Source organism: Scyliorhinus canicula, chromosome 21, assembly GCF_902713615.1.
Source record: "Scyliorhinus canicula chromosome 21, sScyCan1.1, whole genome shotgun sequence".
In the NCBI taxonomy this organism is placed as follows: domain Eukaryota; kingdom Metazoa; phylum Chordata; class Chondrichthyes; order Carcharhiniformes; family Scyliorhinidae; genus Scyliorhinus; species Scyliorhinus canicula.
The window spans coordinates 41,275,275-41,302,491 of NC_052166.1; the positions used below are offsets into that span (position 1 = coordinate 41,275,275).

Genomic DNA, 27,217 nt, shown 5'->3' on the forward strand with positions numbered 1-27,217 from the left:
CTCGGACTACCAATACCCAATCTCATCAATAGACTGACGTTTATGTGCAGGTCTCGAGGACAAAACAGCTGCTACTCACTCGAGTCCAGGAAGAAGTCTACCTCGTCAGGTACAATCATAAATCTGAATAAATTTCTCACTAGCGGAGAACCTAATTTGGAGGCAGCACTTCATTTGAATGTGATACATGCTCATTTAAAGGCTTGCTTGGCACAATGAACTTCCTGACTTTGTTCATTGGGACGCTCAACCAGCCAAGTCCTTCGGCAGCACCTTCAAAACCCACGACTGCTCCCATCTGAAAGGAGAAGGTCAGAAGGCACATGGGAACACCACCACCAACGTTGAGTTTTTAAATTCTTTAAAATGAATATATCAATTGTCTTTCAGAAGTGGCATAAGTTACTTTGCCTCTAATCATTAAAAGTAAAACTTTTATTTGAAATATTCTTCACAAATATTTTTCCATCGATAACTTGTTACTGGGGTTGTGTCATGTGCAATTACAATAAATAAATGCCCCACAGTTCAAAGACAGCTTCCAACACTAGAAATATAGACAGTTCAATCATCTTATACGTCATAAACTTGCTAGTTTCTTAAATTGATCATCAATCAAAATAAAACACAGAAATTGATGTGATTGCATTGCAATTTCTGGATTATTAAGTTTCTAACAGTTAAGCACGTTAGCACATTTTCAGTCATCTTTAAGTGCTGAAGCAGCAATTTCAATCTTCCCATTTAGTTCTTCCGGTGATTTCAACAGTTCTGCTAAGCGGCCGTGAGGCATCTCGAGCAGCATTCCTAAAGGAGATTGCAGAAGTATTAATGCGATTATAAAGAGCTGTGGTGTTCTTATCAAAATCACCAAAATATTAATTTGATGCCCAGACCCTGAAGTACTGTAAATGTATTTTACAAAACTTTTAATGAACCTGATAGCTCCTTAACATTACAGAATCACAATTGAGGCTAATATCGGAGGTATTGCCAACATCTAGGATGTAAAGTAAAGTCACCATTGTCCCAGATGACCATGGGCTGCTTTCCCCTTTGAGGGGGAGAGCTGACTGGTGGTGATTTAACCTGAGGGTCACCACACCTCAGGCAAGGGGTAAGGTTGAGAAGGCGGAGCCTTTATGATTAACCTCAGCCGGTACGCGAATTGAACCCATACAGTCGGCTTCACTCTGCATCATAAACCAGCTGGCCAGCCAACTGAGCTGAACCAGCCCCAATAGCGATCTAAATTGCTTAGCCACTGTTGGCTATGCCTTTAGTTCCCAAGGTCCTAAGCCCTAAAATTTCCTCTCTATATTATAGCCTCTCTACCTCTTTCTCTGTAAAAATGCACCTTTTGATGATCTACCCTATTATCTTCTTGCATAACTGTGTCAAATTTTACTTTATAAAGCATTTTAGGATGTGTTATTCCATTGAAGGCACTATATAAATGTACACTGTTTCTGCTGTTAAGTTCAGCAGGGTTTAGTTCCCAGGAACCTACACTGAGGCAACAATAGCAGGTTTAGTCGGCAACTCAACTGGCTAATCCCTAGAGAACTGGGTGGTTCAGTATTTGGTTTCCCATCTCGGTAAGAAAGGGTGACCAGTCTGTATAAATCTCATAAAGAACTCAGACGTAGAATGAGAAATCCCTGCTTACGGTTGCTGACCTCTAGCAATTTGAAAATAATCTGATAAGGACCAGATAATCAGTTTCAGTGACGTTGGCCAAGGGATAAATATTGGCCAGGACACAAGGGAAATCTCCCCTGTTCATCTTAGAAATAGCAGTGGCGTTTTACATCCAGCTAGGAAGGACAGGTGTGGCCTCAGTTTAAGGTCTCAGTACTGCATGGGATTGTCAAAGATACCGAAGACATAAAGAGAAAAATATAATGAACATAATACTGTATGCAATAAGGGATAGGATTTTTAATAATTACACCTACCTGTAATCCTGCTTGCATGTTCACTATATTTTGTATTGCTGACATAACAATACAACTCCTCTCCTATCTTTTCAGTCTCACCGTCCAGATCACTTCCATCTTCATCATTCACCAATCCAGAATTCGGAGTAGCTGACTGTGAGAGCACTGCCTGTGCTCTTTCAACAGCAGCGTGTAGTGCTAATCTGTCAGTCAGCAACATCTGAATGGCTGAAGGATCTAGTTCCAGTAGCATTCCTAAAAACAAAAATGGCATTAGGTTCGACAAATTGGAACCACTTAAACAATGAGAATTTGGTGGTTTAGATTCTAAGATAGCAAAAAGCCTGAGCAACATTTCATGGCATTTATAGCTGCTTTTAATTTCAGACATATTTAGTGAGAAAGACAAGCAATATGTACATAAAATGAAGATCAAATTAGGGATTCGGACTCCAACAATAATAATTATAATTAACAATAATTAGTTTGCATTCTAATTCATAAAGTGGAACAATTCCTGAATTCAACTTTCATCCCATATCATGCTGTAGTTGGCCTCGAATTTTCAAAACACAACTTGATTGGTTTCATAGTCTGTTAAAACTCTCTAACATTTGTGCAAAAACCCTGGCTATTTGTCTCATTGCATCAAGTATTAATGTTATTGTGAACGAGTGTCAGCTCTAGCTGTGTCCAATTAACAAGTGACATTCTAACTGGATACAACCATGAGAATCAACATGTCCAAGTAATACAGCCCAAGAGCATAAATGTCATGTCAGGTACACGGTTTATTTTCTGCCACCAGAGTTCACAATTACAATTAGAAAGGCACATTGTAGGATATCATCTTTCCCATTTTGTTAACACTACTAATTCTTTAAATCCAGTACTATGCTCCCAAAATTAAATAAAGAAGCCAAAGGAGACACTTAGGATTAGGTCTAACAGCATTCCCAGGGTGGGATTTTGTGGTCCTTCCCGCTAGCAGGTTTGAAAGGTCATTTCATATTCATAGGACATCCAAGTGGCTTGCTCATCAAGGAATTACTTTTGAAGAGTAGCACACTGTTATAATGTAGGAAACATGGCAGCCATTGTATGCAAACAGAGCTCCCACAGCGAGCAATACGATAATGACCAGAATCACAAAAGTCTAGTATGTAGGTAAAGCAAGTAATTAGGAAGTATTACGGGCCAGGGTTTAGAGAACCCTGAAGTGTATCATGGAGTTCACCTGACCCACAACTTTAAATAGATTTTGGTTTATGGCGAGCACAAGGGCCCACTCTACAGGTGTGGTGTAACAGAAATCTAAAGTGCTTTTAAAACAAAACAATGTTTATTATAAGAATTCAGTTAACATTTTATAAATACACAGTAAACATCTTAGCAACTATCAACTCAAATACTTCTCCCAAAGAATACAGTACTCTATAAGTAACCCTCAATCTTTCTTAGCAACATCCATAAGACAAATGCCTTTGACATAGACAGCAGATTTAAATTCTCTACTGAGAGCAGTTATCACTTTTAAATTAGCAAGTGATCTGAAGACATTCTTTTCATGCAGAGAGAGATCAAAATCACACCTTGTTTGGCTGGATGCAGCTCCAACTGTGAAAACAAAACTAAACACACGCTGTAGCTGCCAGCTCAAAAACGAAAGTAAAAGCAGAGACACCCCAACTCCACCCACACTCTGACATCACTGCAGCTATTTGATAAACACACATTTCTTAAAGGTACTCTCACATGACAGAAGGCTATCGTTTTCTGTGAGGGGAAAGGATTGCAAATATTGGGAAGTTATGCTTCAGTTGTACGGGGCATTTGTGAGACCACATCTGGAAAATTTTGTTTTCTTTCCTTATTGAAGGAAAGATGTAAACAGTTGGAAACAGTTCAGAGAAAATCCACTAGGCTAATTCCAAGAATGAGAAGGGTTTGTCTTACAAAGAAAGGTTGGAGAGGTTAGGTTTGTATCCACGAGAGTTTAGAAGAATAAGGGGTGACTTGATTGAAACCGTTAAGATCCTGAGAGATACTGAGAGGGTGGACTTGAAAGGATGTTTCCCTGGTCAGAGATCGAAAACTAGGAGTCACTTATTCAAGATGGAGTTGAGTGTCTCTGGAATTCTCTCCCTGAAAAGGCAGTGGACACAGACCTTTGAATAGATTTATGGCAGAGCTAGATAGATTCTTGATTAACAAATGGGTTAAAGGTTGTCGAGGGCAGGCAGAAATGTGAGGTTGAAGATACAATCAAAATCAGACATGAACTTATTGAATGGCGAACCAGACTTAAGGGGCCGAATGGACTCCTTCTGCTCCTAATTTGTATGTTCGTATGCAACCTGTTTTTTTTAATGATAAACATTGGTCACAACACCAGGAGCAACTCCCCTGTTCTTCACAATAATGCCAAAGAGACCTTTTACATCCACCTGAGACAGCAGACAGGTCCCTGATTTAACACATCAGAAGAAAGCATTTCCAAAAGTGCTCCTATTCTACTGTCAGTGTGGATTTTTGTGCTCAAGTCAAGAGGGCTTTGAACTTGCAACCTTCTCTCTCAGAGGCGAGAATGCGACCAACTGAGCTACAGGTGACACAAATGCACTTCCATTTCTAAATCTAAATAAATCGGGGGATTCACATACAAATTTTCAATTACCAGTAAGTCATTTCCATATCTCCAAGTGCCAAGAATAATGGAAAGCAAGGATCCTTACAAACAATGGAGTTGTGTTTCAAGAGGCGAAGCAATTCCTAACCTGGTTGAAAAGTTCACGATTGACAATGAAGTAAGTTTTCAAATCTTTGTAACTCCTGTAAATGGCACCCTGTTGCATTTAAGTAGTCTTACTGCTCCTGCTGTACAATAGATTTGTCACCCTACAAAAATTAATTCATGGATTCAAAGGATATACGAGAGTTCCCCTCACCAGTAATGCAAGCACAGTTCTGTGGGTCGATCTTTTCTACCTGCTCAAAAACCTTCTCTCCCAGCTTCTCTTTCACATCATCAAAATCCGAACTGTTGGACATCTTCCTCTCATCGGGCATTTTGCTAACAAATGTGAAAAGCATTGAATTTGAAGTACAGTGCATTCAGGATATCGTACAAATGCTTGCTTGTGTCTCTCAGTTTCATATTGATCATAGCTGGTATATTGTAAAAGTTTTTAATTTCTTGATTTTAATGCGCTGACACACTGTAGCTGCCAGCTCAAAAACAAAAGTAAAAGCAGAGACACGTTTGAATGCGTGTGAAAAGCAAATGTCTATTTTCAGTCCCTTGTAAGCCATTGGCTCAAACAATTACCTTCTCCTCTTCCTAGCCTTGCGGCCTGTGAGGTAGTCCGTTTCCCCCCACCCTTTTAATATTCAGCAGATCATGGGGACAAGCATGAGCACTTTGTCAATCACTACACAGTAAACCGCAATGTAAAAATATTCTAAACACTGTGTTTAAAATACACACCCACTTACAGTTCGAGCGCATCCTGTGCGATTTGAATCCTCTGTTCCAACAGTTGCAAATCACTGACCAGCTTCTTGACTTCATTCCGTCCCATTTCCAATAGCATACCTATTTAATAGGCACAAAAGTAAACCAGCATGCAGTACAATCAGAAACATTTTAATTTGTATGAAACATCAGCTTCAACGTGTTCTGTAACCAATTCCCTACATAATTTCTATATCCAACCACATCTATTCCATTTGATTCAAAATTGTTTATGATAATTCCATCTCTATTCAGAGTTAATCAAAAAAATCTGATCTTCTAGGCAATTCATTATTGATCATTTTGGTAGCCTGTCAATCCTGGTGTTCAACAGATTTGTCATCCCATACCAGGGGTGACCAAACCATGGCTCGCAACTCACATGTGGCTCCTTAAACATAAGAGTGCAGTTTAATAGACAGCTGATTAACTACTATCCAATTTACAGCCCTGCCGTTTTTCAAAGCCCAGCCCTGAGTTTTTTTTTTAAAAGGGTCTCCAAAATATCTGGCCATTTTCTGAACAGCCAAAACAGCTTTGGAAGGGAGGGGGGAAAACCAGAGAGCACTGGGAGGGGTTTCCGCCAGAATGATGCAGGGATGTGTGACCCGTGCCATTTTGGAGCGGCCTCTCTGGCTTCCTAATCCGCCTTCTTGCTGCTAACCCTCCAACTTACAGCCTCCACCCGGAAAAGGAAGGAAACAATTTAACACCGAACAGAGGAATATAAGAATCTATTGTGTTGGGGTGCAGGTCCTCTGATGCAAATTTGTTGTTCAGTAAGTGATTACAACCCCTTTCACCCACTCCCCTCCACTCCCCCATCACTCCCCAGGTATATTCAGGCCATTTTTGTGAAACCTCTGGACTGATTTTCCACATTGGAAGAGCAAGATTTCAAAGTCAGTTAAGCAATTTTGTTGCGTCTCAGTGAAGCAGATTTGTTCTGTCTACCTCTAGCAGTGAGTAGCCCTGGTAGCTGCAAGTTTATTCTTACTTAAGGGATATTATTATTATAATAGTTTATAAAATTTCCCCTCACAAGTGTGCAAGAATAGTAATAAACATGTGTCTGTAAGGGCGGCACAGTGGCTCAGTGCTTAGCACTGCTGCCTACAGCGCTGAGGACCCGGGTTCAATCCAGGCCCTGGGTCACCGTATGGAGTTTACACATTCTCCCCGTGTTTGCGTGGGTTTCACCTCCACAACCCAAAGATGTGCATGGTAGATGGATTGATCACACTAAGTTGCCTATGTCTAACGTATATGGCTCAAAAGCTCAGAAACTTTGGCCACCCCTGGCCAATACAATATAATCTTATTATTCTTTGAAAATATGGACGAGTTCCTTTTGCCAGAATTGCAATGTCAGTTATTTAAACAGGGACTTGTATCCAGATTAATAATTACCCTTCTTAATATCTCCTTTTAAAAAAAACCTCGTTAGAATTATATATTTGCTATTTATTTTTGTTCTTGGACATATTTGTTGAGACATTAGCAGTTAAGTGTATCTTTTCCCTCATTCGGGATTACTGACTCATTAAAGAAAATGTCCACAAAACGTGAATTTTGAACAATGCGTAGACAATGGAAGCAAAACCAATCCAGCAACCATAGGTTGGGCATAACTAAACAATACACTGCACCACCAGCCAGGCTATATCACAATCATTTTCTTTAAAAAATGGTAAACAGTTTGGTCCTGGCTAGCCAAGGTGTCAACGGGAGCACTGTCACCACTGAGTCAAAAGGTGGCGGGTTCAAGGTCCACATTTGGAGACATTAAGCTGAAGTTCCATCTGCCCACACAGATGCACAGATTTTAATGGCATTTTTCAGTCAAGAAGCATGGAGGGGTTTTCCTGGTATCCTGATTGACATTGATACTATGTCATTTACTTCATCACTCAAGTGTGTAAATTGGCTGCTGCATTTCCCAACATTAAGCAATGACTCCACAAGTATTTAATTGGCTGTAAAGCGCTTTGGGATGCCCTATGGTTGAGAGAGTTGTTATAAACGCAAGCTCATTCTTTCTCAAATTTCTTATGAGTTGAATGTCTATAAATAATGCTACAGTCCAAGCAAAGACTTGCAACCTTATCACAACCTGCTGACAACTGGAGAGTACTAACTGGTCATGGCGGCATGGTGGCAGCATTGCTGCCGCACAGCACCAGGGGCCGGGTTCAATTCCGGCCTTGGGCGACTATGTGGAGTTTGCACGTTCTCCCCATGATGCGTGGGTTTCCTCCAGGTGCTCCAGTTTCCTCCCACTGTCCAAAGATGTGCAGGTTAGGTGGAATTACGGGGATACTGCAGGGAATGGGCTGAAGTTAGCGTGCTCTTTCAGAGGGTTGGTGCAGACTCGATGGCCTGAATGGCCTCCTTCTCCACTGCAGGGATTCTACGATTCTAGGCCAATTTAAACATGAATAAATTATGGAATCAAGATAATTTGTTGGTGTAGCATGTTCCAGTTTGGTTTTCAACAGTGAAGGCCAGAATATCTAAATTCCCAATAATCTACAAACTGCCATAAAATGAATGACAGCAAAAGACTCACTGGTTCATATAGCCTGTGTCTCATAATTATGAACCTCAGGACGGTCCAAAGTCCCTTAGCATCCAAGAAGTAGCTTTGAAGTGTTATCACTGTTGCAATGTAGAAAACACAGTAGCCAATTGGCACACAGTAAACTCCCACATGAAAATCACCAGATCATTTGTTGATATGGGGTTGATTAAAAGATAAATATTGTCCAGGACTTTGGGGAAAACACCCCGCTCTGCTTTTTCAAACTAGCGCCATGGGATCTTTTACAACAACCTGAGGTCAGGCAAGGCCTCCCAGTTTAATGTCTCATTTGAAAACAGCACTCCCACGGTACTGTGCTTGATTGCAAAAATCAGACTGACACACAAGTTTCTGGAGTGGCACTTGAACATTCTGACTCAGAGGGAAAAGTGCTACCAAAGAAACCATATTGTGTACTACATTTCCGATACATTTCTTTTTCACTATAATTTACATAAACATAGTAAAACATAATTTACACGGCTGAATTCCAGAACAGAGAATCGTCAACGGTAAGCTCCAAAAGGGGAAAATTGATAACTCTCATAACTTGAAGTTTTGACTTCAGACATATTTTTAGAATTGAAGATGGCAATTTTTAGAATGGACTAACCAACCTGTTATTTTCTCACTATGTCCAGTATTGTGGATGTCCACCAGGTCATACAGCTGATCGCCTAATGAATCAGTAGAATCAGAATCTGCATCGCCTTGCACAAATTCAAACAGACTGGAAATCAAAAATATTTGTTCCTCAAACACCAAAATCTGCACTACAATATATGGGGAACATTTACCATTATGAGATTAATAGGACAGGTTAAATTTAAGGTTGCGTGAATTTTTTTAAAAAAGTAATTCTAGCACTAAGACTATCAGCAATCCAACAACCACATGATGAAGAATATGAAGCAGTAATATATCTCGCACTGAACTGGTACTCAAAAGGTCCACGAGATTTACAGAAAACTAAAGCAAGTGAATTATCTAATTTAGTTTACAATGAAAATAATTAGAAGCAACGTTAGCTTAAAAAACTGCTCATTGTGAATCCCATGTACCATTTATTTATGTCTTGCCATTTCTCTGTGGAATCCTGAAGTGTGTTGAGTGCTTTCTGAAGTCCAGCAGCTAGCAATTTCTCATCCTGCATCATCTGATCGAGAACAGGAACTGGGAGGTCCAACAGCATCCCTGTAAAAGGCTCAAAACAAAAAGAGCTTTTTATTGAAATACATGTATTAGTGATGCCATGGAATGGATTGAAAATACATATTTACAACTGTCAGAAGTTAATTCGATATTAATCAATAATTTCATGTTTTACCACTGAACAGAAGATTAATACAGTGTATATGTGTTGAAACATGAATGCATTCATCTTCATATGAATTCAGATTTTATTACAGTGAACAACAGGAACTTTCCTCCATGAGGGTATCCAAATTATTATAATGGTGAAAGGAATCTCCATTTGTTACCAATTTCACATACATTTAACAGTTCTTAGATTGATGTCTCTGCTTTTTTTTTTGAACTGACTCATATTCCACAGTCCTTTAGCCAGAAATTCAGCCAATTGCCTCTTGTTCACTTCAATGCCCTTTCATCATAACTATACCATAATCTTCTCCCCTTTGCAATATAGAAACGGACAATTATCTTCCTCATTTCCAACTTGAACTAGAGTGCCTTGTATTTCAGTCCTCTGCTCAAGTGAATAATTACTTGAATCAGTTTGTTAATCCTCTACATAAACTTTAACATTACAGTCGGGCCACTCTGGAGAGGTCCCCCTCTCCAACAAAAAAAAAAGAAAAATACATAACTTTAGGAGGGATAACTTGACCAAAGGTTTCAAGCTATTAAGGAGAACAGATAGAGTATCTATGGGGAGAAACTATTTTGCTGGTTAGGGAGTATAGAACTTGGGGAGCATAGTCTAAAAATTAGACTTAAACCTTACAGGAGTAAAATTAGGAAATACGTCTACGTACGAGTTTGGAACTTTCTTCCTCAATGACAATTGATGTTAGGTCCATTGTTAACTATTAACCCAAGATTGATTGATCTTTGTTAACCAAAGGTCTTCAGGGATATGGGGAAAAGGAAGGTCAAATGAGTTACAGGTCAGCCATGATCTCACTGAATGGCAGAACAGGTTTGGGGGAGGAGGAATAGCCTACTTCTGTTGTTCTAATTCACAGCCGAACCTCTTTATCTTTCCTCCCAATTTGCATTTCTAATATCTATCATCGTAGTTGCTTGTATCTTTAGGGCTATAATAGCTATTCTACAGCTCTTGAAATTGTATTCAACCAAAGTTATTCACAACAATATAACCAATTTAATTTATATTCGGTCCTCTGATAATTTAACACAACATTGTGTTTTTTTGCATTGTTACCAATAAAGTTGGGCTACTGGTTTAATTGATTTATCCACATGACCCACATATTGGTTTCCTGATCAATACCCAGCATAGCAGTTCAATTTGACATATACCATGTTTTGGTTTTATGTCTCCTTAATATTTTACTTAGCTACATTGAGCTATATTATCTTACCTACTGATAGTTGTCTAAAACATAAAATTATTCTGACTCCATTGCTTCTAACTTGGGAGATTTTGCTAATGATACTTTCACACCAATCAGATCTCTAAATTATATTCAGGATCCCGAGACCAACTGCTTTAGTATGGTATGAAAATAAAATGGCTGTACCTGTAAGTTTTACGGCCAGTTCCGGATGTTGTGGGAAGATGGCATTATAAAGTTTTTCACCTAGCGTATTTTGTTGTTCCATCGGCTATCCATTTAAAGCGATTTCAATATAAACCAAAAGAACTAAGGTACAACCATCCCTCATCCAGGTTTGACCTGTCCTAGTCATCAGGAAATTTGCACCATTTATTTTTCTTCTTCAACTTCACAGCACTGCAACACAAAAAAGTCAAATTAGTAATAATAATTAATAATAATCTTTATTAGTGCAATTATTGCAGTATTAACACTGCAATTAAGTTACTGTGAAAATCCCATAATCGCCACACTACGGCGCCTGTTCGGGTACACTGAGGGAGAATTCAGGATGTTCAATTCACCCAACAAGCACGTCTTTTGGGACATGTGGGAGGAAACTGGAGCACCCGGAGGAAATCCACGCACACATGGAGAGAATGTGCAGATTCCACACAGACAGTGACCCAAGTCGGGAGTCGAACCCGGGTCCCTGACACTGTGAAGCATCAGTACTAACCACTGTGCTACCCTGTCATCAGTCTTTACTCAGATGAGGAAAACAAATTGATTACTCGGTCACCCCATTACAATCTGTGGATAAAAATATTTTTCTGTCCTACAGTACAATCACTGAACCAGCTTCTGATGGCGAGGAAATATCGTAAACACAAAAAACCTCTAACTACATTTGAAGAACTATTTTTAATTTTGCCCCCAAAAACCTCTTTTGCAAAAATATACTTTATTCATAAACTATCTTAAAGAAATATTACACAATATTTCAAGACGACCATTATGGAAAGTTCAATGATATTCAAGTTGTCTATTGCTGCAGTCGGAGGCACATCAGCACAATCAAAGGAACGTCACCAACATTTCAAAATGGTCATTACAGAAAGTGCAATAACATTAGGCCACGTAGGATATGTTACTCTCAGAGGTGTTTCAAGACAATTGCGTTATTTATAATCCAAAACAGACGACTGGGTGTAAACAGGAGCCCACCCTTCAGAAGATCAGCTTGACCATCACAACAGCTGCGTCACCCCGTCGCGCCTGCAGAATACGTCATCACCACCGTCCGCGTATTGCGTCATCGAGTCGCTTCTATATTGCGTCAGTCGCGTCGCCACGCAGAAGACGTTACCCGCGGAATACGTCATTCTCTCCAGCCGGCGAGCCACCCTCTCTCCCTCCGCTCCGCGAATAAAATAGTTTCACGGCGTGAACCCGAATGATGAAGACCGCACCACGCGACCGCCTGCATGTGTCGCTGCCAATTGAATTGACAAACCCGGCGGATCGGGGTAAGCGACGAATTGAGCAGCCAGCGGGCCGCCCGAGATGGAGCTGGACATGTAGTTCCGGTCAGGCGGAGGGAGTGCCGGCGATGGGTGTGATAAGGCGGCGCGTGGGCCGGCCTCGCTCTTTCTGGCGGCGGCGGCGAGCGGAGCAGGTGAGTGGAGGCCGGGCGGAGTGGAGGCCGGGCGGGGGGTAACCCGGCCCGGGGGACAGGCAGCACCGCCCGGCCCAGGACAGCCTGGGAGATCAGGGCTCTTGCCGTCGCTCAGGCCGCACCTTAGGCCTCGGACTCGGTTACGAAGAGGGAGGGGGGTTGATTGGGGCTGAGGGAAGGTCGTGGCTGGGCCTGGATCTGCGCCGGGCGCCTGGTTACCGAGGAGCGGGTTTGACGGGAGGGCCGGGCTCCATGTGGCCGCCGCTGCCCCTGGGGAGTGGGGGTGGGGAGGCCTCAGCCCCAGGCCCGCTCTCCATCGCTCCGGCAAACCCCGGGACCGTGTTTATGATCATTTCAAACCCGCTTCTGTCTCTCCAGGTGGTTAATGATGTCAGCTCATCTCCAATGGATGATCGTCCGCAACTGCTCCAGCTTCCTCATCAAAAGGAATAAGCAGGTCTATAGCACTGTGAGTATTGAGCTTTTTAACAATATTCTGTTTTATAGCCACTCGGCCCATCGAGTCTGCACCCACCCTCTGAAAGTGAATCCTAATTAGACCCACTTCCCTGCCCTATCCCTGTAACCAGGGGCACTGGGCACGGCCAATCTACCCAGCCTGTCTTCAGGTTAATCTATTCTTGAGTTATCCAAAATTCCTTAGTTAGTCATTTATAGCCATTTGGCACATCACGTTTATGCTGACCTCCCACTGAGGAATCCAGTCCTCCCCACACCCCTGCCCATTTCCTGTAGCCCTGCAAGTTTGTTTCCTTGCGAGGCAATCAATTTCTTTCTGAATTCATGGAGTGCTTCCACTTCCACAGCCCTTGTGCGCAGTGAGTTCAGTGTTACCATGCCACTCTTGTTTGAAAAAGATTCTTCCTCGCACATCCCGGCATCTGTTCCTCAAAATCTTGTGTCCCCAAGGCTAGTAGTTGTGCGACTTGTTGTGAATCCTTGTACCCTATTGGGTATTGCTGCCCTGGATCTTGGATTTATGGTCACTTTGGGACAGAATTAATCCCATCCTGTTGATGTACAGAAATTAATACTACGTTCCATTTTTTTTAAAAACCTTTTTGATACTGTCTTGTCAGGAGCCCAATAACCTGAAGTCCAGAAACTCTTTTCGTTACAATGGACTTATTCACCGCAAAACTGTAGGTGTAGAGCCAGCAGCTGACGGGAAAGGAGTGGTGGTCGTTCTCAAAAAGCGAGCAGGTATGTGTCTGAATTGTACATCTACACCACCTTGTATTCTGTGACTTTCAAGCAGTCTGATGTGTTCAATGATGTGCTGTAATTGGGCAGGAGTAAGAGAATGATTTTGCAACTTATTTTTCTGTACTTTCTCCCTGCCGTCTTATTACGGTACTCTATTGGTCTTCATTCGCTGGCTGAATAAGATTGCGTTGCCAATTCTGCTCTTTTAAGTAGGTATCTTGAGAAGCAAAAGAGCAGCCTGGAATTGTATCACTGAATTGTTACCTCTTTTCTCCATTCATGTTGCAGTTGTGAACATGCTGGGTCGTTCCTCCTTTTGGTATTGAGAGTGAATAAGATTGTCTGGTGGTGTGGCCACTTAGGCACTGCTTGTGGTACTTCATTTTACGTTGCCTTCTATTCAGTTTTGTGCATTTGTCTACTTCAGGTCAACGCAAACCAGCAACCTCCTATGAAAAGATCACCATCAACAAGAATGGCCGCGCTACCCTGAACAGTTTACGACACATCATCCGTAAGAACAACTACCGAAAGGATCTTCGCATGGTATGAGAAGTTTGGTAGTTTACACAAATGCCATGCCCGCCTAAGGTGGTCACGTAATTTTCACAATAACAGAAAATACAGTGCAGAAGAGGCCATTTTGGCCCATCAAGTCTGTACTGACACATGAAAAACACCTGCCTTATGTACCTAATCCTATTTGCTAGCACTTGGCCCACAACCTTGAATGTTATGACCTGCCAAGTGCTCACTCCGGTACTCTAAAGGGAGGCAACCCACCTCTACCACCCTCCCAGGCACGTCACGGTCCTCTGGGTAAAGTTTTCCCTTGCATTCCCCCGGACCTCCTGCTCTTCACCTTATGAACTTGTGACTGACCCTTCAACTAAGGAGAACAGCTGCTTCTGATCCACCCTGTCCATGCCCCCTCATAATCTTGTACACTTTGAACAGATCGCTTCTCTGTCTTCTCTGCTCCAGCGAAAACAGCCCAAGCTTATTCAACCTCTCAACTTAAATGTTCCAGGTCAGACAACATCCTGGTAAATCTCTGCACACTACTAAAGGTGGGGCCTCACCAATATTCTGTACAACTCCCAACATGACCTCCCTGCTTTTGTAATCTCTGCCTCGATTGATATAGAGAAGTGTCCCATACTGCACTGTCTCTTTTCCTTTCTCACTTTAATTCTTATTTGGCTGAGATCAGCTGACTTTACACAGTATAGGGGTATTTCCTATAACTGAGAATTTGTCTACTAAGCCACCAAGTCGCCTCTTTAAATTCAACAAAAGTAATGTGACAACAGCGAATGCCTTGGGGCTGGATTCTCTGGTCCGCCGGCCGTATTTTCCTGAATGAAGCACCATTCCTGCCACCAGCCAATGGGGATTCCCATTGTGACCACCCACACCGCCGGGAAATACACTGGTGTGGGTGCGCAGTCGGTGCAACGGAGAATCCAGCCCTTGTGCTTAGATTTGCAAAATAGCACTGAACTTTCCTCTGATTCTAGGTAATTTTTCATTTTAGCCACCTAGTTTAATCTCACTTCCTTGCTTCTTCCCTTATAATTTATGGTTCTGCTTCAACGATGATTTGTGACTGAATTCCACATTCCAGTGTACTCAACAGAGAATGTTTTCTTCCTTACCCGTCTTTAATTCCATTTTAGTTGAGCCCCCTCATTATCTAGCTGACTGATGGGTCACTTTTTTAGTGGGTTGTACATCTGTGTCATGATTTAATATATGGTTTCTGCCTTTTCCATGTCGCCACTTTCACCTTATTTCCATGACCAGTGTTAATGGAAGCCTACTTGTGACAAAGATTATTATTATACTGTTGCTATAAATCTCTTGTGAAGAGTTTGTCCTGGAAGTTATAACACTTAAGTTGATTTTGTAATGGTGTGATTTTCTTTATTTTCAGGCTGCAATTCGCCGTGCCAGTGCTATTCTGAAGAGTCAGAAACCAGTTGTGGTCAAGAAGAAGCGCACTCGTGCTACCAAGAGTGCATAAACTTGTAAAAGACTTTGCGATTCATAATAAAGGAAAGTTTTAAGTAGCTTGTTCTGTGTATTAGTGAAATGAGCTGTTTGTGCTTGGGACTAGTCCCATCTTCATGGGAATTTGTTAAATTGCTGGGGAAAGACTGGCATTTTTTGCTCATCCCTAATTAAAAAGATGGTGTTGAGCAATTGTCTTGAACCTCTGTAGTACCTGTAATGAATATGCACTCCCATAGTGACTCCTGTGATGGTTTTGTACAACTGAGTGACTTGCCAGGTCAGGTGAGAATCTAATCACTTTGCAGTTGGCTTGGCGTCTCACATAATCCAAACTGGGTGAAGACAGTAGATCTCCTTCCCTGAAGGACATTAGTGAATTGGGTGAGTTTTTGTGACAATCCAGCAGTTCCATGGTGACCATAGTTTTATTCCAGTGTTTGTAATTGTTGCCCCAGTGGACTTTGAACTCGTCTCCAAACCATTAGCATAGGTCTCTGAATTAATAAACCAGTAATGTGACCGCATTGCTGCATGACCCATCGTCTGAATAGTGCAGGAGGAATGCCAGTACTTTCCTGGGGAGAAATTCCCTTGGTAGAGATACAGTAATATCTTTCTCTTAGTGGCTATTAAATGGCTACACCTGAAATGATGATGATCCGGGATCATATCTTTATAGGTTTCAGATCCTGCTTAAGCACTCAATTCCGTTTGAACATTTGGACAAGATTACTTAATTGCTTGAGTATTGTTGAAAAAGGATGCTGTTAAAGCATTTCATCTTGCATTCATCAGGACAGGCTTGATCAAGTTTGTGAGCTTCAAGGTTCCAAAAACTGAAAGGGAAACATCTAAATGCACATCTTCTAGTGATTGATTTTAAAGGACATTTGATCACTTGTGATTGCACAAAATTGTGCCTATATATAATGTGACAAAAGGGTTATCTGGAATCAAAACATTAGCTCTTTTCTCTCCCTACAGATGCTGTCTGACTGGCTGGGATTTTCCAGCATATTCTCTTTGGTTTTATTTTTTTTATATATATATCTATCAGAGAGAACATGACCAGATATTGTGCAGTCTGAATTAAAAGAATGGGGGACAACGGTTTGTCCTGTGGCACAATCAATTTGATTTCACTTGCCAACCAATCAGCGCCTTTTTATTATGTATAAATTGTTGCTCCCTTTGAGATTTGGCATTCTTGCATCTGCCCTTGTAAGAGTGACAGCATATCTTAGCGATATGCCATCGTTCATTCGGATTTCCACGAGGTGACTAAAATTAAAACTTTTTTGTTCTGGTGGGGAGGGCTAAATGAATTGTTTTTACATACCCGTTAAGCTTGTTCGTCCATGTTTTCATAAAATCTTGCAGTGCTCGTCTGAAGTATTCACTTTTTAAATGTTATTGCCATCATGATGTTCCTATGGTACCCTTGCTAACTTGCTGTTTGGTAGAGTGGCATCATTGCAGAAAACTGGTGTGGCTGCTCTGGAACTGTAAATAATGAAATCTAGCTACAACCAAAACGCTGGTTTCCTTGATGCGAGGTACCTCTAGTCTGAAGTTGCATCCAACTCCCGCAGAAAAGTAAAATAGTGGATACTAGAATCTGAAAGAAGAACATAAAATGCTGGAAAAACTCGACTGTAGAGAGAGAGAAAATAGTTGATGGGATTCTCCAGGCCCCTCAGCCACATGTTTCTCAGTGGCTTGTCGTTCGTTGGTGGGATTCTCTGCTGCTGTCAAAGTCCCATTCAAAACACGGGGGACTGCTGGTGTGACCAGAAAATCTCGCTGCCAACTAATGGCTGGACAATTCCAGCCAATCTGTATAACTGAAGAGCAAAAGGAGAAATGTGATGGATTATGTACTGTATAAGACGGGTGGAGCAGAGTAGAAGGTCAGTGATTGGTAGGAGATCGAGAGAGATTGCAACAAAGATAAGTATGCCGTGGGACAGGCAGCGATAATGGCAGACGAGGGTGCAAGTAGTTGCCTAAAGGCAAGATATCACCGTATGAATAGAAGAACAAAAGTCAGTGAAAGCAAAACTTGAGTGACAAATGATGTGGGGGTGCATTGAGAAAAATGTTCTGGATACTTTAAAAGTGGTTAAATAGGGCATAAAGTACAGATGTTGGACTCAAATGTTGAGGGCTGTGACATGCCTAATCAGAAGATGAGGTGCCCTCTAGTTTGCATCGGGCTTTACTGGAACACTGCAGCAGGCCGATACCGAGTTGAAATATCAAGTGACAGGAAAGTTGGGGTCATGCTTGCAGGCTGAGTGGAAGTAGTGACCCAGTCTGCATTTAGTCTTCCCCCCCCCCCAATATAGAGGAGACCACATTGGAAATAGTGAATACAGTGAGCCAAATTGTAGGAGGTCCCAGTGAAATGTTGCTTCGCTTGAAGGGTGAGGAGGTAAAGGAGTTGGGGTGATGTGGACCAGGGTTTCATGGAGTGAGCGGTTCCTTTGGAATGCTGATGGAGGGTGAGGGCTAAAGTAGGGTGCTCATTCCAAGGGCCAGTGCAGACTCGATGGGCCAAATGGCCTCCTTCTGGGGGGAGGGAGGGAGGAGAGGGGGGAGGGACATTATTCGGGACTGGGTAGTTCGGCGTGTAAGCCGGTAGAAGTGGGCAACTATTTTGCGGGCCCGGTCCACAAGCGGTCTCCGCCATGAAGCACGGCGTGTCCACTGAACCAGCAATTCTCTGGGGCGTATCGGCAGCTAGAGCCGGGTGCTCTACGCTGCCGTCCTGCTAGCCCGGAGAAAAACGGGGAATCGCCACCGTTGCCGCGTCTGCGTGGGGACATAGCTCCACAATTGGAGAATCATAGAACAGTACAGCACAGAACAAGCCCTTCGGCCCTCGATGTTGTGCCGAGCAATGATCACCCTACTCAAACCCACGTATCCACCCTATACCGGTAACCCAACAACCCCCCAACCCACCCACCCCCCCCCCCCCCCCCTGTAGCCACCTAAGATGGACACTGGGCTACAAAATGGAGAACTGCTAAGGCTGCAGGGAGAAAACAGTCTTAGCAAGGACAAGCAGTTTGCAGAAGGCTAATTAGCATTCTGCACGTACAGAAACCAGTTTATGGCCAGGTGCAGAATCTCAGCTAAAGGTGTAAATGGCAACAACGATTTGCATAGTAATGAGGTGATCCAGATCTGGGCCCACACAATAGAAACATTTAGGTTTGAATGGATACTTTGAGTAGACGCCCAGACGAAACGGCACCATAAGTATCCATCACAAAGCACCATAGAGACCGCCCCACCCATCGAGAAGCGACCCTCAGATTGGGGGGTTTGGAAAATATCGATTGGGAGAAGACCCAATCGATATACAGCAGGTAGAGACTGCCCCGAAGAGGCACGGACTTTGGGTGGGACCTATAAAAGTAGACCCCGCACTTGGTCCGGTCTGTTGGCTCCGGCTCTGCTGTTGTTGCTCCGGCTTGCTGTTGGCTGGGCTCCGGCTCTCTGCTGTCTTCATCGCTTTGCTGATACATCGCATCCTGACTCCAGTTCCATCACCAGCCGTTGAGCCACCAGCCATCGAACTGTAAGTTTCACCACGACGATCGCTACGTGAGCCAGACTTGCTAGACCCTGACGACCTTTAACACTTTGAGAGTTGCAGACCAAGAACGGGACGAAGGCCTCGCTCCCTGACCTTGCCTGTTCCTGTTAGATAAGTATTTTAGTCGTTTAGTTTAGAAGTAACTTAGTCTCTTTAGCGTATGCATGTGTATTTATTATATTTGTTATAATAAATATCAATCGTTTGAACTTACTAATCGGTGTACAGATTTATTACTTTGAACCTGACCTTGATATACTTGTGAGGTGTCTAAATACGGCACCTGGCGACTCCGAGCATAATTACATACACAGAGCTGTAGTAGTGTTAAGCACACGGCCTTTAAACGGAGGCGTGTTAATACACTCCAATAAAACGCGTAATACACTCAAGTAAAACGTGCAACATTTAGTGGCGACATCCTGACGGGACGCGGTTACAGGTGGCACCCCCACTACGTCGAGGACCCAGAAATTTGAATTAGAAATCTGAGTAAAGAAAAAGAAAAGAAATCACAAGTAATCAAGGTGTTCAAACGAATAAACGTAATTCGGAAGTGTGTTTTGTGCATGCGTACTAACAGGGTTGTAAGGAAAACCTGAAAGCATTTTTGTTGCGACAAACTTTCGGGAGTTTTGTGAACGGAACATAGCGTAAGCCTTACCCGTTTCGTGAAACATAACCTCAACACCCCCTGTTCCAAATTAAAGTGAGTCAGAGAAAATGGCCATGCAGGCAATGGAACGCCTCATGAACCCAGAACGGTTTGTGGTCGCAGCGACCAGCAGTAGCCGAGTAGGTCAGTGTCCCGTGTGGGAGCTGGAATTCTGCAAGTATCTGCAAGGAAAGGGATGGCCCCTTTGGAAAGAATTCTGTATGAATGAGGAGACAGGTCCCGGAAGTATAGGACATACTTGGTGGGAGAACCTCTCTCAAATTCATAAGAAAAGCCTTAGTAAAGCACGCAAGCCGATGGCAATCGTGTCCTGTTTGGCACAATTGCGAGGCACAGCGGAGGTCGTTCAGACGCTCCGGGCAGAATTAGAAGAGAGAAATCGGATGAGCAAAGTGGATGTCAGGGACATCGAGAAAGAGAATATGGAACTTAGAGGGAAGCTGGCAGAGAAAGGTAGAGAGGTGGATGATGCCAAGAGGACACATCAGTCTTGTCTAGCCCATCTCAGCAGTTCCCAGACCCAGTACGAAAAGGCCTATCAGGACGTGCAACGTGCCGTCCTGATAAGAGAAGAATCAGAGAAGCAGGTAGAGGCTTTGCAGAGGCAATGCTCTGACCTAAAGGCAGCTTTAAGAGCACTCCATGCTGCCACCACAGAACAAAGACAGAGTACAGTGGATCATGCGAAGTGTAGAAAGCAGATTGCGGAACTGCAATCTCTGCTTTCAGTGCAGAATGGGTTTCAAAGTACCTTTGGAACAAAGCTAGATGAGGAGAATGCCCCAGACTGGCAGGAATTAAGTGAGACAGCGCAGCGTTATGTTCAAGGAGCATGTGCGCCAGCAGCGCAGCAGAAAAGACAAGCACCCCAACCCCCCACAGATCAGATAGTTACCGCACCAATGAATCCAGTCACCACCCAAAGGAAAGCGACCACAGAAGGCGCACCCGATATTACCTACACCACCCCCTTAACTGTAACCCAACTCAGGGACGCGTGTGAGAAGATCACTCCGTTTCTCCCCACCGCAGACCCCCACCAATTTTTCGCAAAAGTGAAGCAACAGGCAACCATGTACGGCCTGGACGAGAGAGAGCAGGTTAAGCTCACGGTTCTGAGCTTAGACCAATCGGTAGTAGCAGCCCTCCCCGACCCACAGAACGTTGGCGGAGGCACCCTAGAGGAAATGCACACCTCCATTTTAGATGCCATAGGTGACCCAGTCGAAGGACTTAACAAGTGCCGACAAAAGAAAACAGCATCCCACAGCATTTGCAGGAAGGCTGCACCATAATTTCCCATGCCACAGATGCAGGACAGAGTGCTTGCAACAGTTATGACCCCTCAGAAGAGGCCCATAATGAGAAATGGGTCCTGAAAAGATTGTCCCGCGCTTGGGAGCAATCAGTTCAGGGCAGAGGCAAAGTGAAGTCCCCAGAGGAAGCTCAGGCTGCAGCGGACATTCAGGCAGTGAGAGCGCACCAAAACCCCGCATGGGTAAATGAAGGGAAGAACAGCCCTCCACAGAAGTCGCAGGAATGCTACAACTGTGGCCAGTTAGGACATTGGGCTAAGGAATGCAATGCACCCCAAAGATCACAGAGAGGCCAGCAGACAGGCGCTCTGAATAGACACAAAGCAAAACCGATCCATAGCATAGGGATACAGTCAGGACAGACCAATGTGGACGGGACGGACTGACGGTGTTCGGGCTCCCCCACTTGGGTCTGTGACACTCTTTGGGATCAATCCGGAAGACCGGTAGTCACAGCTAAGGTTAGAGGGAAGCCCATAGAGTTACTTTGGGACACAGGAGGGTCCCGCACCACGATTAATTCCACCACCACGGCACAGGCAGACACGTGGCCGACCACCTCCACCATCACACTTAGCGGTTTTACAGGACACTCGCAGCAGGGACACATTACAGCACCCGTAGCAATCCAGCTAGGGAACATTTCCACCAAACACCCCGTCGTTCTAGTAAATCTTCCCCGTTCAGCAGAACACATATTGGAGATAGAATTTATGAATGCCCATAGCCTGTCGTTCGACCCAGTTAACCAGTGTGTCTGGCGAATGGCAAGATCAGACAGAGCACCCGCTACTCTCACAGTAGGAGAGTACGCTAATCGGATTAGCGCAGTAGGCGACTATTCATTTGACCTGACTACACTAAACACGGACAGACAAGTAAAGGCAGTATTAAATAAACACAGGACAGCATTTGCCAGTCACCGGCACGACTGCGGCAGAATGACTGGACAAATTCATGTTACCGGACCTGACCCCCGACCACAGAAACAATACAGATTTCCCCTAGAAGCAGAGGGAGAAATAGAGAAGGTAATAGGTAGCTTATTGGAGCAAGGGGTACTTAGAACAGTAGCCTCCACCAATAATGCCCCTATTTGGCCAGTGAGAAAGCCCGACGGATCATGGCGTCTGACCATCGATTATCGGGAGCTCAACAAAGTAACCCCAGCAGTAGCCCCCACGGTAGCAACAAGTCCCGAGACCATGCTCAAACAGGGACTCAACTCCAAATTCTTCACGGTATTGGACATTAGCAATGGCTTCTGGTCAATCCCATTGGCAAAGGCGTGCCAGTACAAATTTGCCTTCATATTCAAAGCACAACAGTATACGTGGACATGCCTCCCACAAGGATTCCACAATTCCCCCTCCATTTTCCACCGACAGCTGGCGAATGGTTTAGAAAAATTTTCCCGCCCCGAATGTCTGGTACAGTATGTGGACGACCTACTACTGCAGACAGACACAAAGGCAGAGCACATTACGCTTCTGGCCGAGCTCCTGGAACTTTTAACCGAGATTGGATGTAAAGTTAACCCAAGAAAGGCCCAGATTTTGGAAAATAAAGTGATGTATTTGGGTACAGTCATCACGCACGGCAAACGCGAGATCGAATTCAAAAGAATTGATTCGATTGTCAAATTGCCCCTTCCCCAGAATGTTTCAGCCCTCCGGTTGTTCTTAGGACTGGTTGGTTATTGTCGGAACCACATTGACGGATTCGCGACAAAGGCAGCCCCACTCTCAGACCTCCTTAAGAAAGGAGCCCCTTGGGAATGGCTTCCGCAGCATACAGAGGCTGTGGAGGATTTAAAGAAAGCCCTTAGCGCAGCACCCGCGCTGCAAGTCCCAGACCAACTTTCCCCCTATGCAATAGAGGTAGCGAGCACAGATCTGACCCTCTCGGCCGTGTTACTTCAGGAACGGCACGAGCAGCTAAGACCAGTGGCTTATGCCTCCCGACTTTTAGACCCAGTAGAACAAGGATTTTCAGCCTGCGAGAGGCACCTCCTTGCAGTTTTCTGGGCAGTGCAATACTTCTCCTACATCACCGGACTCAACCCCATCACCATTTTGACCGAGCACACCCCCACACAGTTATTCCTAGACGGTCGACTGAAGGACGGTTCAGTTAGCCAGATTAGGGCAGCTAGGTGGACGTTACTTTTACAAGGACGCGACATTACGGTAAAACGGACCCGGACACACACATTTTTAGCCGACAACCTCCAATACCCAGGACAGCCCCATGAATGTGAAATTGTAGCACCCCTACACAACACAGGACCCTTCATAGCGAAGACACCCCCCAGGAAGATAGGGAACCCAAGACAAAGCCCCCAACACACAGACACGTGTGGCCCACTAAGGATATACGTGGACGGTTCATCCACGGTTTTAGATGGTGAGCGTATCACTGGATGCGGCATCTATGTCGAGGACGCGCAGGGTCGCGCACTCGAAGAAATAGCTTTAAAATTGCCAGGTCACTTAGGCGCGCAGGCAGCAGAGCTCTCGGCCATAGCGTACATAGTGGACCACCCCGATTCTTTCCCCAGCCCGGCGGACATATATTCGGACAGTCTATATGTCTGCAACAGTCTAACAGATTTTCTACCCCTGTGGAGGACACGAGGTTTTGTCTCCGCAGACGGGAAACCCCTTCCATCAGCCCCTTTACTCCGCCACATCCTAGACAAAGCGAAGGACAGAACCTTCGGCATTATAAAAGTTAGAAGCCACCATAGGTCATCCCCCCTGGGAACGTAAAAGCCGACGCACAGGCGAGGACACTTGTGGACACCCCCAGCTAGCGCACCAGCTAGCGCCCCTGTGAGCGCAGTTCAAGTCTCACAGACCGACATTAAGGATTTAGCAGAAGCACAGAAACAGGATGAGGATCTCAGGGAGATTTTTAAAGGCAACTTTGTGCCTCAGTATGATAAGTTTAGACACGCTCTGACCACACATGAGGGTGTGATCATCAAGGACCAGCTTTATGTGGTCCCGCAGCAGGACAGAAACCAAATGATTGCCTTGTTCCATGACGGACGCGGACATCAAGGAATCGACACGACCACGAGGCACCTCAGGCAGCTCTGTTGGTGGCCTAACCTCAGGACCGATGTAACCCATTACATTGAGAATTGCCTTATTTGCACCCAGAATAACCCGGAGAGGTATTCCAAAAAGGCACAGCTTCGGCATACTCGACCAGTTAATGGCCCCTGGACAAACCTCCAGATCGACTTTATAGGACCATTGCCCCCTTGTAGGAATGGCTATAAATACGTGCTGGTGGTAATTGATACCTTTACCAAATGGGTAGAGGCATTCCCCTCAAGAACAAATACAGCTAAGACAGCTGCAAAGATCCTGACCCACCACATCTTCACGAGATGGGGTTTACCTAGAAGTATTGATTCGGACCAGGGATCTCACTTCACAGGACGTGTCATGAAGAACGTCCTGACCATATTCGGCATCAAACAAAATTTTCATATTGCGTATCACCCACAGTCCAGCGGGATTGTAGAGCGCATGAATCGGACACTAAAATCGACCCTTAGGAAAATGGTTCAAGAGAACAATTCTACATGGGATTCAGTACTCCCATTTGCACTAATGTTTATCCGAAACACGGTTTCAACATCTACAGGTTTCACCCCACACACACTCATGACCGGACGCCCTATGAAAGGTACAGAATTCCTTTTAGGACTGGACATGACTAGCCCCGAAGTGACGGCCCTCACCCATGAGAAAGCTGTTAAAGACCTAGTTGAGACTGCACAGATCGCAGCCGCAGTTCAACTAGGGAAACGGCGCAGACAACGCACAGCCTGCTTTAATAAGAACGTACACCCCACAGAATTCCAGGTTGGGAAACAGGTAATGCTATCCGTATATAACCCCAGCAGTTTTTTGGCACCAAAATATTCCGGCCCGTATTCAATTTCGGACAAAATTAGCCCCTCAGTTTACAGGATAAAATACCCCAACGGAAAGACCGCGTGGTTCCATATTAACCAGCTAAAGGCATATGGAACACAGTCTAACCATGCACACCATGTCCTGCTAGACACAGCAGAACACCTCGCCCCGCCCACTAGAAACACGTTTCCACCATCCCCATCACAGACCAGTTCATCATCGGACTCGCCCACGACTCCGCCCACTGACCACAACAGACCACGCCCCGAAACACCCACAAGCTGCCGCAGCAGAGACAGCGATACCGACACTGACTTTGAGGACAGCCACAGCACACAACCCTACAGCCCACACTGCAGCGACTATGACCCCGACTCCAGTGACCCCATGGAAGTCACCTATATCAAATATCCAGACCCACCACCCGACCCCGACTACCCCGACAATGCCCATTCAAGTTTAGACCCAACACTTTGGCACAGGGACAATTCATACAGACTTGTCCGGAATGATGAAAGTGACCCCCGGTCACATAATTACAAAATTGCATGCCTGATCCACACAAGGGTGTGGGATCCGGGAGAGCAGGACGACACGGTGTCTGAATCCCGATACGGCAACCCCTTTGTGACCCTGTTCACAGAGGCAGAGAAAAAGTGAGGTGTCCAGATGATGTAAAATAGGAACCGCTTGAGGGAAGCGATATCCTTTCTGATGGAACCTGCACGTATGTTTTGTTTGTGAGTTTATGTTTGTTTGTTTTAATGTTATTAGTTCAGTTGGAGGTTGGACACCTTCTTTTCAGCCGAAAAGCTTGTGACCACCTCGCACGCACTTTAGCTTGTCCGCCGAAACCTTTGAGAACTTCAGTTCCCAATCCAATGGTTTAATTGTGGCCTCACACGCACACTAGTTTATCTGCAGATATCTCTGAGAACTTCAGTTCACTGTTTTCAGATGTTGGAGCATCTTGGCTCCTCCCTTGTTTTATAGGTGCCCCTCTATTCGATGAATAGAGGCTGCAAACCCACGGTAAACACATTCTTGCCCGTTTATTCCAGGTTACTCAGGCAGTGGACAAACGGCACTGAGGACCCGCCCTGTCTGAGAACCCACTTTGGTCAGCCAAGCTCGGGTACGGCACAGCACGCCTTACCCGGGGATTCCATTCAAATCTTACCTGTAGCGGCCCATACGCAACCCATTCGACCTTTTGTTTCAAATTTGTTTTCATATTTTGTTAGGTAGCCCTTAGGCCGCCATCCCACATGCTATTTACATCCAGGAACATTCGGATGGTAAATTAGCAAAGCTTGCGAGACGGCTCGCAGGAGGAAAGTTGTTAGGTGTATTCTGTTCCTAAAATTCGCTTTTGAAAAAAAAAATGAGGGGAGTCACAGGGTGTGACTTGGCCAGTCATTTTAATGGGTCAATTGGAATTAGAGGACAGATACACTAACAAGTACGGATATTAAACTGTGTATTGACAGATACTGTGCTTGATCCCATAGCTTTCGAAGGACGAAAGAAGGTTCACAGCAAGGATCGGCCATACAGGAGGAAGAGAAAGAGAACGAAGAGAAGACCATGATGGAAGCCTACCTATTACTGTTAAATGTTGTATTTGCATATGTGGAAGCAAGTCACGTTTCCCCCACAACCCCCGCCGTCAATGTTTCCCTCACACCAACTTCCCCGTGCTCAGCTCTGATCAGCGAAGTTCAGACCTGGTGCACAAAATTTATGACATGGTACTCCATGTCATACGTGATTGAATCACTGCTAGTGATTGCAATCCTCTGCATAATTGTACAGACCCTCAGGTTGAGGAAGTGGAAAAGGAGAGCCTCCCGTTCCTGCCCCTCAACCGTTTATGGAGTTTGATCCCCTATTTTTCGGTTTCATCAATCCCCCTTGCCCCTTGATGAATAAAGCACTATGTTAATAAAGGATACCCATGTATTATATTGTCCTGAACTCGACTGCCGAGTCAGGAAGTGATATGTAATGTGGTGTGAATGGATAAGGTTTTTAGACTGTAATAAAATGTTTAAGGATAAGGATAATAGTTGTGATAGGTAGAGGTTTACGGTTTTGGTAATGCATGTCCCCTTTGACATAGCGCCAAGTAGAAATGTCAGATAAAAATTTTTTCTTCCCATAGTCAAAGACAGAGTAGACGCCCAGGAACTTGCTGAGGTCAGG

At 44.3% G+C, this 27,217-nt stretch overlaps 2 protein-coding genes across 6 annotated transcripts; one reads left to right on the plus strand and one right to left on the minus strand.

Annotated features, from left to right (window-relative positions):
• Positions 1–414: 414 nt before the first annotated feature.
• Positions 415–11,923, minus strand: LOC119955487. 5 transcript variants are annotated; one of them, XM_038781712.1, is made up of 8 exons: positions 11,785–11,923; positions 10,762–10,974; positions 9,097–9,229; positions 8,653–8,765; positions 5,436–5,535; positions 4,889–5,013; positions 1,959–2,195; positions 415–807 (listed from the first exon to the last, which is right to left on the minus strand). In XM_038781712.1, the coding sequence occupies exons 2-8, from the start codon at positions 10,841–10,843 to the stop codon at positions 701–703; spliced, it is 897 nt and encodes a 298-aa protein (XP_038637640.1). In that variant the 5' UTR covers positions 10,844–10,974; positions 11,785–11,923; the 3' UTR covers positions 415–700. The 5 variants fall into 5 exon arrangements, with proteins under 5 accessions (XP_038637640.1, XP_038637641.1, XP_038637642.1 ...); XM_038781713.1 differs by having other exon boundaries at positions 11,712–11,840; XM_038781714.1 differs by lacking the exon at positions 11,785–11,923 and adding an exon at positions 11,553–11,571.
• A 123-nt stretch (positions 11,924–12,046) lies between these two features.
• rpl28 (ribosomal protein L28) lies at positions 12,047–15,535 on the plus strand. Its single transcript, XM_038781718.1, has 5 exons — positions 12,047–12,235; positions 12,614–12,704; positions 13,336–13,459; positions 13,890–14,008; positions 15,399–15,535. Exons 2-5 carry the CDS (start codon positions 12,621–12,623, stop codon positions 15,486–15,488), a joined length of 417 nt encoding a protein of 138 aa, XP_038637646.1. The 5' UTR covers positions 12,047–12,235; positions 12,614–12,620; the 3' UTR covers positions 15,489–15,535.
• The last annotated feature ends 11,682 nt before the right edge of the window (positions 15,536–27,217 follow it).